The 12,655-nt window shown below is 59.9% G+C and overlaps 4 protein-coding genes across 4 annotated transcripts; 1 reads left to right on the top strand and 3 right to left on the bottom strand.

Moving 5' to 3' along the window:
* Positions 1-387: 387 nt before the first annotated feature.
* On the bottom strand, positions 388-1,461 carry POM1 (serine/threonine protein kinase, CMGC, dual-specificity; the record flags this gene model as incomplete). Its single annotated transcript, XM_028641679.1, has 1 exon — positions 388-1,461. The coding sequence occupies one exon, from the start codon at positions 1,459-1,461 to the stop codon at positions 388-390; it is 1,074 nt and encodes a 357-aa protein (XP_028494445.1).
* Positions 1,462-1,507: 46 nt separating this feature from the next.
* Positions 1,508-4,603, bottom strand: D7B24_007570 (uncharacterized protein; the record flags this gene model as incomplete). Its single annotated transcript, XM_028641678.1, has 1 exon — positions 1,508-4,603. One exon carries the CDS (start codon positions 4,601-4,603, stop codon positions 1,508-1,510), a length of 3,096 nt encoding a protein of 1,031 aa, XP_028494444.1.
* Positions 4,604-8,379: 3,776 nt separating this feature from the next.
* Positions 8,380-10,040, top strand: D7B24_007569 (uncharacterized protein; the record flags this gene model as incomplete). Its single annotated transcript, XM_028641677.1, has 2 exons — positions 8,380-8,642; positions 8,714-10,040. The coding sequence occupies 2 exons, from the start codon at positions 8,380-8,382 to the stop codon at positions 10,038-10,040; spliced, it is 1,590 nt and encodes a 529-aa protein (XP_028494443.1).
* Positions 10,041-10,762: 722 nt separating this feature from the next.
* Positions 10,763-11,968, bottom strand: BTS1 (geranylgeranyl pyrophosphate synthetase; the record flags this gene model as incomplete). Its single annotated transcript, XM_028641676.1, has 1 exon — positions 10,763-11,968. One exon carries the CDS (start codon positions 11,966-11,968, stop codon positions 10,763-10,765), a length of 1,206 nt encoding a protein of 401 aa, XP_028494442.1.
* Between the last annotated feature and the right edge of the window lie 687 nt (positions 11,969-12,655).

Below are 12,655 nucleotides of genomic sequence, written 5' to 3'. Positions count from 1 at the left end.
GTGCCGCGGCCATCCATGCCGTTCGCCACGCTCATCATCAACGGCGAGAGAGGAGAAAAAAAAACAGTCAAAAGGGGCAGGGGGCCATCGTTCCCTTCCCTTGCAGGAGGACCCCTGTCCTTCGGCCACTGCCCCTCTCCTCCATCTAGAGCGGCGACAGCATCGTAGTGTATCGTGGTTTATGGGTAATTCGTGAGAGCGCGTGGGTGTACAATCCGTCTTGGTTTGGAAATTCAATGGTGTTCATTATGGTTGCGGTAGTGCGAACCGCTTGTTTGTCTACTCCTGGCTCTTTCGAGTGGCCGTAGTCTGTCTCGAGTGTGCTCGCGTCGTTCCAGCGGTGCTGGAACCCCCCTCAGCCACGCCAAGCCATGCGAGAACCATGCTCTATCTTCGCGTCATAGCTGCAGCAGCTCCAGCGGAGGCGAGGTCCTGCTTGGCGCTGACACTCCTCCCCGCCGCCCTCGGCAGGTTGCTCGCGCCAGTCGATATGCTGCCCGTGCCGGTGCTCGTCCGCTTGATAGCCGCCACATGCACAGCGCCTGTGGCCCCTGAGGTTCGGCGAACAGGGCCTGACACGGGCTTGTGCGGGCTGACACCAGTGGCCTCACGAGCCCGCAGCGTCGGTCCGCCTTTAATGCCGAGTCCAGGAGGCTCGGGAAGCGGCCTAGGGGCCGATGCCGTGTTGTGGCGCTTGGCCGGAGAGGCATCGCGCGCGGGTATCCGTGGGGCCGGTGCGGTAGCCTTTCTGCCGGTGATAAACTCGTGATAGATGGCGTCTTCAGGTTTCAGGCGACGGTCAGGATCCCACCGCAGACACCTTGTCAAAAAGTCAAGGAACGGTTCGTCGTCACACTTGATGGCTTGTTGCAGCGTCTTTGACGAGGGACGGCGTCTTCGGCCCTTGGAGGACACCGTGAGGCGAGGCTTGCCCATGGAGTCAAAGAACAACTTCTTCCTGGTGCTCTTCTCGATCAGGTGCTTCTCTGGTGGGCCAAACACTTCCATGATGCATGCCAACTGTTCTTGCTCGTTCTCACCGGGGAAGATGGGAACACCAGTGTAGAGCTCCGCCAGAATGCAGCCGACGCTCCACATGTCGATGGGCATGCCGTATGTCATGCCGAGAATGACCTCGGGGGATCGATAGAAGCGCGACTGGATGTAGGTGTAGACCTTTTCGTTTTCGAAACAGCTGGAGCCGAAATCGATGACCTTGAGTTCCGTGTGGAGAGGGTGACGCAGTAGGATGTTCTCGGGCTTCAAGTCGCAGTGGATGACCTTGTGCTGCTTCAGCATGACGAGAGAGCTCAGCATCTGCTTGGTGAAGCGCCGGATCATCTTGAGAGAGAAGCCGCGGAAGGCATTGACCTTGATGAACTCATAGAGGTTCATGTCCAAGAGCTCGGTGGAGATGCAGAGGTGTCCTCGGAAGTAGAAGCTGTGGGTAAAGTTGACCATGCTGTGCTTGTTTTTGGGGTCCTTCACGCGTGTGTTAGTTTCATGGTTATTGTATCTCAACAGGAGGACGAGAAAGAAAAAGGCAACGTACCCATTCGCGAAGCTTTTGCAGGATGTTAACTTCGACGAGAGCTTGTTGATGGAACCTCTTCTTGTTGCGAATGATCTTGACGGCCACCAGAACACCCGTCTTGTGGTCAATACACCTGACGACCTGTCCGAAACTTCCCTTGCCAAGGATGTCAATGATCTCGTACCGGAATGCGAGGTGGTCGCCAGGGACAATGGTGTAATCGCCCCGTTCGTCGTCATAGCCAAAGTTGGGCTTGTCGGACTGCAGGTCGCCCACCACTTTCTGCGCGTTCTGCGTCCCGCAAAAGTACACATCGCTGTAGTCAATAATCTCGCCCCGCTCATAGAGATTCAGCATGGCTATCCTGATGGCCTCATGAGGCCCGACCCTCTCCTTGGGCGTGGCGCGCTTCTTGAGCGCGTCAAGCGTCCGGGCGGCAATCTCAGTTTCCTTCCTCCTCGAGCCCATCTTTCGGATTTCCTCCTCTGCGATCAAGTCGTCCTTGTCGAGATCTGCGGTCCATGGATCGTTGGCCCGCATGGTGGCGGCAGAAGCCTTGGGCCTGAGGATCTTCTGCATGACCGACGCATTGCGAGGCATTGGTTGGGTACGTTCTTTTGGCGTATCGCCGGGCATTTCCTTCCTAGGGGTGCTCGTGCCATTCGGGGCCCAGTTGTCGCTCTTGGTCCGATCGTGCCCGAAAGTTTGCAAGCTAGACGCTGAGCTCTTCCGACGCCGGCTTTCGAGGTAGGTGCCAGTGGACTTGGGGGTTCCGACGTGGGGGCTCGACGGGTTGGCGATGCTGCCGAGGTTGCCGACGGTGGCAGAGATGGGGATCCGCGGCGGGGGCATGCTGTCTTGTCGCACGCTTGGCTCTGTCGGCTTGGCCGTCGTAGCTGCAGGTTGGGCGGTGCCGTTCTTGGAGGCACTTCGCTTCCATGATAGACTGAGTTTCCGGCGGAGCGAGCTCATGGAGGACGGTGTGGGAGGTTCCTCGGGGTCGGAATTCGGTACGGGTGACTTGGGCTTAGCCTTGACTGGCTTTTGCGGGCGTGGGCCCGAAGGTTTGCGCTGGGGGCTCGCCTCAGGAATGGGTTCAGTGAGGTTGCCGATATCACCCGTCTTTGGCCTCTTGATGAACGCAGCGTCGGGATCGTTCTTGGGCACAGAGGATGACAAGAACGGCGACATGCTAGGCTTGCGACGCGTCTTCTTGGTCATGCCCATCAGAGACTCGGACGAGCTTCCTCCATCCACACCGGACGCACTGTCGAGTCGGTTGTGATTCACCGTGCTACTGCTGCGAAGGTTCGGGAGATCAATCTTCTCGTCATTGTGGTTGCGAGAGAAGAAGCTGCTCTTCGAGGCCGTCATGGGCGTCGATGGCGTCTTGGCGAGGATGCGCGAGGGGGGAGGACTCAGATTCCTGTCAGAATGCCCTGCCTGCAGAGCCGCTACTTTGGCGGCAGTGGAAGGATTGAGAGGCCCGACCGTGATGGGCGGAAGGCGCATGCCCGGCGGATTCCTCTTGGTGACGGGGGGGTTCGCCTTTTTGTCCCCCTCGACGGGCATGGCAGCCGTCGATTTTCGTGTGCTGGCTTTCCGTCCTACCCTGTTGATGGGCTCCAGCGCAGGGGGGATAGAGAAGCTGCCGGTAGAGTTGCTATGAATGCTGCTGGCATCGGCGGCCAGATTGGCCCTCCTCTTGTCCATGAAGGACATGTCGACCGCTGATTCCTTGGGGGACTCGTACGCTTTCGGGATGGCGGGAACCGGGGGCACGTCTTCGGCATCCTCGCCGGCGTTGTTGCCGTGAGAGTGAGACGCCAATGACTTGGGTGCTGGCAGGCGTGACGTAGACCCCGACTGTGGGATGCGTGGCTGAATCGAGCCGGTCGACGTCCTGACAGTGTTGAAGCTGTTTGATGAACCAATCGACAGGCCGGAGCTGTACGACTTTCTATTGATATCGGGCGTCGTTCGCGACGATGACGGAGTGGCCGAAGCCTTTCGGGGGATCATGGAGGGCGACCTCGAGTGCTCGCGCGGCTCCAGAGGCGGCGGAGGGGGTGCATCGGCGATGTGGTTAAGGCTCTGAGGCTGATGCGTCGAGAGACGCTTCATTCGCCGGGTATCGGTAGGACTAATGGTCCGGGCGCCGAGGCCGGTAGCATGCGAGGAGTGAGGCATGCCGGGCATGATGGAGGCACGCTTCTGGCTCGCCGTAGACTGCGCGGAGCCGGGGGCCATGGTTCCCCTGCCTGCGCCGCGGGGCGACCGTGGCGAGAAGGCGGCCGACAGACGGTTCTGTTCCGGTGTCATAATGTTTCCTGCGGTCAGGCTTGCCGAGTTTGTTCGAGGCAGCGGCGGTCCAATAGACCTGGCCTTGGCGGTGCGAACGTTCGTAAACGTCCGAGTCGTGTCGAAGCCGCTGTTCATTGTTCCGTCAATCGAGGTGCGCGTCGAGTCGGCACTGCTGCCGGCGTTCGATATCAGACTCGGCCGCCGCTTCTGGCCCGGCCGAGAGGCATAGTCTCCGTCCAGAATGCCGGGCCCGATCGATTTCCTGGGAGGTTTCGCAATGTTGCTGTTAGAGACGGGGGGGTAGTGGCTCTGTCGGCGGTTCCTCATGGCGGCGGGGGCCGTCGGTGCGTCGAGCACGCCACCGCCACCACCAACACCACCAGACGAGGCCGACATGGTGGATGAGATGCTCGTCTGTCGGGTCGACGTGCTGGGCCGCCTGAGTATGGAGCCGGACCGCCCCGGGCGCGAGACGGGGGGCGCGTTTCCAGCGGCACGGGGCGTGCTGGCACTGGGAAGAGCGGTGGGTGGTTTTTCAGTCATGGTGCCCGACTCGAGGATGCTGCCCTGGCCGGTGGGTGATGGGAACTGGGTCAGCTTGAAGTCGGTGGACGCGGACTCGAGGCTGCTCTGGAGATCGTCGAAGCTCACAGAGGGCAAAAAGTCGTAGGCGCCCGTCGTATCTCCGCCGTCTTGAACAGAAGGCCCATTCCCCCCACCGAACGCAAACAAGGGGTGGCCGTTGGTCGTCGAGGTGCTCAGCATTGGGGCGTCGACGCGTGGCTCTTGGAAGGAGTGTTGTGGTTCGTTCGGATTCGAAAGGTCCCTGATACTGGAGCAGCACAAAAAAAGAGGAAGCGTCAGTCAAGGTTCACGGGAAGGGGCAGCCGTCGATGCAGGCAGGGAGGTTGAAAGGGGGGGGGGGGATAGATAGGCCTTGGCTTGTGGATGAAGGACGGACGTACTGTTTGGTCGGCGAGAAGCTGGCTGGTCTAGGTCCAGCCGGTGGTCTATACTCCTTGACCATGTGGATTGAGTGCCGCACGGGGGGGAGGCAGAGCATGCGGGCGTGGGAAGGTTTCGTCGAGAAGGGTCGGAGGGAGGAGGGCTGGGAAGGGCGGTGCGACAGGCGGTATGGTATGGCGGGCGCCTGTACCAAACTCAGTCCTGTCAGGGAGCTGAGTGCATCCGAAAGGCTAGCTCATTCCGAACACACGAGGATTGGAAACAGAGAGGCCGCCGTGTCGTGGGGGATGGGACACGGGCGGTGTGTCTGTTCAAGAGTTGATTGACAGTCGAAGTGTGAAGGTGGTCGGTCGTGGTTGTTTTGCGAAGTCGGGTCGGGTCGAGCAAGAAAGTACAGCACTAGCTGGCTGGCGACTGGCTGGCGGGCAACTGGCTGGCGGGCGACTGGCTGGCGGGCGACTGGCAGACGGCCTGGTAGCCGGCTGGTGCTGGTGCTTGTGCCTGTCTGTTCCTGTGCTGGGCTCAGGCTCAGACTCAGGCTCGAGTTCAGGCTGTCAACGGGCGGCACACAAGGGGAGGTTCCAGTCGAGCGGCAGGGGAGGGGTGGGGATGGGAGCCTACATGGCAGGTGGGTGGCCGACGGCAGGTGGGAGGAGCAGGTACCGTGGAGGCCAAGACAGGAGAGACAGACACAGACACGGGCGGTAGGTCAGGCGGTGGGGGAAGAGGCGTCTTGGGTGCCAGTGGACCTAGCGAGGTTGGTGCTGTGCTAGTGATGCAGTGCTTCTGTGCAGTTGTCATCAACAAGAGGTACCTCGGGGCCAGAGGTACAACCCCCTCCGCAACATGGTTGTTCCGACTGGCAGACAGACGCGTGGGAACATATCCCGGCCGGCAGGGGTCCGGCAGGTACCTCTGCCGTAGGAGCACCCACCCCACGGGAAGCCCTCTCGAAATCCATCGCTTCCACTAAAGCACCTGCGCCCATCTCGTCCACTGAAGTACCTGAGCAACGCCAATCTCATTCCATTGCCCCATTCCCTGCAAGACCCCGTCGCACTATTCGGAGAATATCTCCTACAGAAGGGCCGTACAAGCACAAGAGCCAGCTGTCGGACGAAGTGAGACCTGAGCATCTCTCGAGCATCTCTCTGTCGCTCTCTCTCTCCCCCCTTCGGACTGCTCCTCTCTGCTGCGCTCGCTCGACTGATCACATGGCGCCTTGTTCCACCTGCTCCTAGGGGCCTATGATGGAGCCTTCTCACGCCTGGTTGTTCCATCAACGACAGATGAAGACGGGCCACTTGGCGGTGCAGGGGCACAGGCAAATCTAGGAAGACCCCGTCTTGGCCCCTTCAGGCACCAGACTGCCGCAAGGGGATTAGGCGACGCCGGCGGCGGCGTACTGGGAAATGGCACTCCTTTCCCAGCACATGACATCGTGTGCCCCCATCGCCCCCGCCCCCCCCCCCCTTCTGATGCGCTGCTGCAGGTGGGAGAGTACATGGTACTGCTTCTGCAAGCCAGGCCGTCTCCTGGGGCACCCATCTCGGCCGGACGACTAAGATCGTGGCAGATCGAACGCACTCGAGCGATGAGGGTGTGGTGTATGGCGTGCCTTTCAGGGGGAACTGTCAGGGGCCGGGTAGGTGGGCGAGCGTTGCCCCCAAGTCGTCGTCGTGCAGTGCAGAGGGGGCCAGCAGAAAACGAGGGCCCTGTTCACAAACGGCACTCGGAGGACCCATGGGCCAATGAGGGGCGCCAGCCACTTTGTTTTGGTCGTCGTTGTTGACTTGGAACCAAATCCCTTTGGAGCAGCGTGTCCCCGACGACAGACGGCATGATCCCCCTCCATGCGAGCCAGTTGCAGGTGCCGCTGCTGCACACGAAGACGTGGAATCTTCATGTCGTTCGACTCGCTTCGACTCGACTCGACTCAGGTTCCTTCGTGATGCTAAAAACGCGAGGTCCCGGACCGCTTCCCAATCTAACTACATGCGTCCGGGGGGGGGGGACCTGGCCTAGCAACGGATAGTCCGTCGGTAGCCTACAGCGCGTGTTCCCTCGACTTCGGACGGCATTGCCTTTGTCTTTCAGGTTATATACCCACCGCCATCGACACCGAACAAGAGGCGGGCGATAGGCGCCCGACTGGGTCATGGTGTAGAGCTGTCACAAGTCTGTTCCGGTCAACAACGGGGATGGATCGATGTTGTGTTTTGGTGGGCAGGGCTTTCGTTATGTCGACGATCAAACAATACGAGCCCGACGCCTTCCATTCCTGGGATGACGGGCGGAGGCGAATATCCACCGACAACGTGGGCCAAATGATACCCTCATTCGACAAGATTGGCCAGAGATTGCACGAATGAAGATTGAACTTTGTCCAGAAGGAGGGAGGCAGACTGCCGCTTTCTCCGGTGTCTCGTCAATCTGCTTGTTTGTCGATCTACCTACGAAGTAGGACCATATTGTTGCGGCGATCTGACGGTTGACAGTTGGCAGTCGACAGGCGGGGGACGGCACGATTGCTGGCTGACCTTGTCTTGGTGGTCCGCCAACGTGCATGGACATGGACGGATGGGGCACGAGACTCACTGATCTGGATTGGTGTATGTTGCGTTCATGCCTGAGGTCGATGTTGATGATCCTTGTCACCTCCTTTTCGGGTGCAGACGCACGAACACGCAAAAATCCGATCAGACTTCACGGTGATCGTCTGACAATATCTTCTTCACCCAGTCGTGCGAACAAAGAATGGCATGTGTGTGCCGGATGAGGAGGCAAATCTCCTGTGGGAGCCACCTGTGTTCCACTGGCGGCGAACAGGGGCGTGGTTCATCCTCCCTGCAGCCGCGATTGTTTCTTCTGGCGGAATTGGAAAATTTAGGGGTCCTGGGGCCAAGCTTGTCGGCGGGCGGCAAAGGTTCATCTCACTACCTATGAGAGACTGACATCAACAACGAGCTCCCGGATCATGCCAGGCCGAGCAAGCCTGACGAGCCACCATCATCGGAGGAGGCCTGCACTGCGTGAGAGAATGGAGCTCATGGCTTTCTTTCCAAGTTGGCATCAACATCTCTTGAAAATGGCAGCATAGCGTGTGGGTTTTCCTTTCTCCCTTCTCGCACTATCAGTGCACTGGCCATGGCTGCCCCACTGAACAGTGCCCTGTGGACGCCGAAGGCCTGGAGGACCCAGGTGCCTACATGTACCTACGTACCTAGGAGCAGAGGACGCTGACAAAGATGGTCGACGACGGTGAGTGATGTCAGTCGGCTCGGGCCACAGCTCGCGTCACATGCGTAGCCTCATGGCCGAAACCTCCAAGTCGCAACCTCGTCAACGTAAATCGCCCCTTCTCGTTTCCATTCTCGCAGAACCGCCGGCAAAGCTCGTGGGTGGGAGAACGGCTTGCTCAAAAGAGGTTGACCGGCTGATCCTCGATAACACCCGCCGTGCCGCATCTCGGAATGATGACCTGATCCAGAGGCCGCTCTCTTCGTCTTCAGCATTTCACCCCACCACCATTCCGGATCAGACACACGCGCACACACGCGCTGTGTCCGGCCATCATGGATGAATACACCACAGACCTCTTCATCCCGCGTCAGGACTCGCCAGAGCCCCCCGCTCATCATGACCATGTTCTCGACGAGCTGCCTCCATCAACACCTCCACGTCCTCAGCAGCAGCAGCAACAGCAGCAGCAAAACCGGCACGACGATCAGAACGCCAGCGACACCTCGCCCTTGTCAGGTCGCAAAGGCTTTCGCGGCCGCGTAGCTGGTGCCGCCCTGACGAAGAAGCATAGCATACAGGATCGTCTCGTGGAAAAGTTCGCCCCCCCCCCCTCCTCTCCCGCTGCTTTCTCTCTTCGCAAGACCTCCAGGCTGACCCTTCCCCCAGGCTCCTGCAACAGGTCATGCCCGACTCGGAAGGCATCAGCGCCGGCGATGAACCGCTCGCCGACGGCATCCCCTCCGACAAGAGGCCCGCCTTTGCTGAGCGGCCCAACTTCAACATCACGACAATGTCCAACAACTTCCGACGCTTCAACGCCCGCATCGGCGTCGTCTTCCAGTTCCAGGCCCAGGCCACGCGCCTCGTCACATGGCAGCATCCCACCCACACGCTGTCCTTCCTCTCCGTCTACACATTCGTCTGTCTCGACCCCTATCTCGTCGTTGCCCTGCCGCCGGCCATCCTGTTGCTCGCCGTCTTCATCCCCTCCTTCCTCGCCCGCCACCCGGCGCCGCCCTCAGGCACCCTCTCCTCCGAGCAGTCCTTCGGCTACTCCCCGCGCGGCCCGCCCCTCGCCCCGGCCCCGACTGTCAAGCCTGTCAAGGAGCTCTCGAAGGACTTTTTCCGCAACATGCGCGACCTGCAGAACGTCATGGACGACTTCTCCAACGCCCACGACCGCATCATCGCCCTCTTCCAGCCCCTGACCAACTTCTCCGACGAGCCCCTCTCGTCCTCCCTCTTTGCCGGCCTCACCCTCGCCGCCCTCGCCCTCACCATCACGGCCGCTCTGCTGCCGTGGCGCTTCATCTTCCTCCTGCTCGGCTGGGCCGCCCTCTTCCTCGCCCACCCCACCATTGCGACGACCCTGACGACGGCCCACAAGGTGCACGTCGCGCCGCACGAGCGCCGCGCCGTCAGCTCCCTGCGCGCCTTTGCCGCACGCGACACCATCCTCGACTCGGCCCCCGAGACGCGCGAGGTCGAGATCTTTGAGCTCCAGCGCGCCGCGCCCGCCTCGGGCGAGTGGGAGCCCTGGCTCTTCTCGCCCTCGCCCCACGACCCCCTCTCGGCGCCGCGCATCGCCCGCCACCGTCCCGTCGGCGCCCGCTTCTTCGAGGATGTCCGCCCGCCCGACGGCTGGGTCTGGAGCGAGAAGAAGTGGGCCCTCGACCTCTGGAGCCGAGAGTGGGTCGAGGAGCGCATCATCACGGGCGTCGAGGTCGAGACCGAGGGCGAGCGCTGGGTCTACGACATGTACGACGAGCGCGAGGCCGCCGCCGCCCGCGCCGCCGAGCGCATGCCTGCCGATGACGACGAGGGCGGGCCCGCCGACGTTGTCGACTGGAGCGTCCGCGGCCGCCCCAAGGTCGTGCCGCTGCCGAGCTGGGAGGAGGGCGACGACGGCGAGGGCCGCCGCGGCGAGTGGCGCCGCCGCCGGTGGGTGCGCCTTGTCAAGAGGCGGGCCCGCACCGACAGCGAGAGTGCGTAGGACGAGAATGCCGACTGTTTTTTTTTTGGCCTTTCTGGACGTTTAGCGTAGCCTTTTGTTGTACCAGAATGGACGGCCATCACATGATATGAGATCACGAGACCAGCATCGCGCGGGTGGTGTCAACACATTGTATGACGAGTGTTTTGGCCAACGGTCTCCACGTTTTGTTCACATGAATATGTGGCATGAATAATTCCAATCGAAAAAATTCCGCCAAAGCTGCATTCTGCATTCTGCAATCTGCCCAAGCTCTCCTGACATGAACACCTGCTCAGTCTCACACGAGACACGTCACCAGATCCAGGTCCAAGCAAAGTAGCAAAGGTATCATACGCTCGTCGCCTGCCCAGCCATGTCCCCACCTCCTTCGATGCGCCTGCTCGAGATGACGCTTCTCTGTCCACTATCCTGCTGATATTTCATAAAGATGCCTGACGGCGCCTGTGAAATCATGGCTCTTGACCCACATGCGCTCTTGGTATGAGCGAAAGAGTATGAACAAAAGGGCCAAAAAACAAAGAGAACATAAGTGTAAAAAAAAAAAAAAGAAAAAAAAAGAAAAGGGCCGTATATCCGTTCCCGCTCTCCTTCTGATGTCAAGCCCGACCGTTATCCAGTGCTGGTGATTGGCGTGTTCCTAGATGTATACCAGCCGGAACGTTGCAGATCCGGGTTTGATCCCCCTGGACCTCTTCAAAACTGTCCCCAGACGGCGTCTCCTACACGCACATCTTGTCGAGAATGACCTGAATCCCCGCACCGAACGTGCCCGACTCGTCAATCTCGCTGACGAGTTTCCTCGCGCGCGCAATGAGCACGTCAATCACCTGGCGGGTGTATTCGAAGGAGCCCGTCCGCTCCATAAACGAGACGGCGTAGCGCTTGACCTCGACATCTGACGTCTTCTGACCTAGAATGTTGATGAGCTGCAAGTTGCCCGGGTCGGTCCGGATGGAGTGGATGACGGGAAAGCTGAACTTGCCCTCAGTCAGGTCTTCGCACATGCCCTTGTTGTTGGAGTACTCTTTGCTGTTGAGGTTCATGTAGTCATCGCGGATCTGGAAGACCAGTCCAAAGACATTGACAAGAGGGACGCAGTCGACGTGGCGGCGCGACTCGGCCTGCATGAGCTTGATGCCGAGGCGGAAGAGGCCACCAGTCTTGTTGCCGACCATCTCGAGGTAGTCATCCTCGGTCGGGCAGGTGAGCGTATCACGCCAGTAGAGGTCCATGCCCTGGCCGCGGTGCAGGTTGACGAGCTCCTCGGTGAAAATATTGATCGTGTCGGGGTTGTTGAGCTTCTGGAGCTCCTGCAAAGCGCAAAAGTAGATGTAATTGGCCGAATTGATCGTCTGTGGAACGCCGAAAATGTTGTGCGCCACGGGAAGGCCTCGGCGCAGGGAACTCGAGTCTTCGACGTCGTCTATGAGTAGACTGGCCGTGTGAAGCATGCCTACAACCTTGTTGATCACCACGAGGCTCTCGTGGGGCACATCGAGCCAGGCGTTGAAAGCGTTGATGACCTGCGAGCGAAAGTCTTTGCCGGGCTGAGCAATGAGGTAGTCGTACGGACCGGCAACAACTCGTTCCTTTTCCTCGGGCCACGGGCGCGTGCTCGTGACGTTGAGGTCTTGGGTCGCATAGCGGTGGGGGTCAGGAGGCGGGGGCGGCTTCATGGTGACGGTGAAGGAGGTGGTCTGCAAGCTCGAAGATGCGATGGCGGGTCGATGAGGTACCTTCTGATTTTGTGAGAGCCAGTCGCTTTCAGGGACGGGGCGAAGTACAGATTTAGAAGGAATGTGTCCAAGTGTGCCGTTGCCGGTGGAAGAGGTTCGTGGAGGAATGGCGTTGGGTGAGGCAAGCGCGGCGCTGAGAATGGAGGGGCCAGAGAAGGGAGGTGATCCGGCGTTACTTGAAGGCGACATGGTTTTGTGATTGCTGGGTGAACGTTTGGGTGCGCAAGAGGTCGTTTCCTTCTTAAGCAAACGAGGGGTTGAGGCGGGCGGGCGAGTTGAATGGTTGGCGTTTGTGTGATGGCCTAGCGGTTCCGGCGGGTGTCTGCAAGGGCGGTTGTCGTCATCACACGAGGTATTCGAGGCTCCTTTTGAGGTTCTGAGCCCAGTCTCGGCAGAGATGAGACGAGGACCGGCGTCAAGATCAGAAGCGGGCCAGGCACCAGGATATTGCTGCTTGTTTGTCTACATGCGGAGGCGCCCTGCGGTCAGCGCGGGTCGCTAGTTTTGGTTTGTTTCCGGTAGTACAAGAGAGGGCTATGGTGGCTTGGGGGAGGAGGGCGCGGAGGAGAGGGGTCGAGATGGGCGATGAGGGTACGTGTGAAGTCAGGCAAGGTGATGATGTGCGGAAGCGTTGAGCGTTGAGCGTCAAGCGTTGACAGGCTGTAACGTCATGAGGTGCGGGTGGTGTAGTGGGGTTCGGCTCAGTGCAAGGCTGAACTGGAGTGAACCAGACACCTCGTGCGGAGTCAAGTCACAAGCCGCGCCACTGAGACAATGCGAATAATGCTTCGGCTGCACCGCTCAAGGTACCTCGCCTGCACAGATGGCACAGACCACAAGAGAGAACAATGCTGTTCGGTCTCTGTCTTCGAGCAT

Source organism: Verticillium nonalfalfae, assembly GCF_003724135.2.
Source record: "Verticillium nonalfalfae strain VnAa140/NRRL 66861 chromosome Unknown scaffold_60, whole genome shotgun sequence".
Taxonomy (NCBI): Eukaryota; Fungi; Ascomycota; class Sordariomycetes; order Glomerellales; family Plectosphaerellaceae; genus Verticillium; species Verticillium nonalfalfae.
This window is presented reverse-complemented; position numbering and strand designations above follow the sequence as displayed.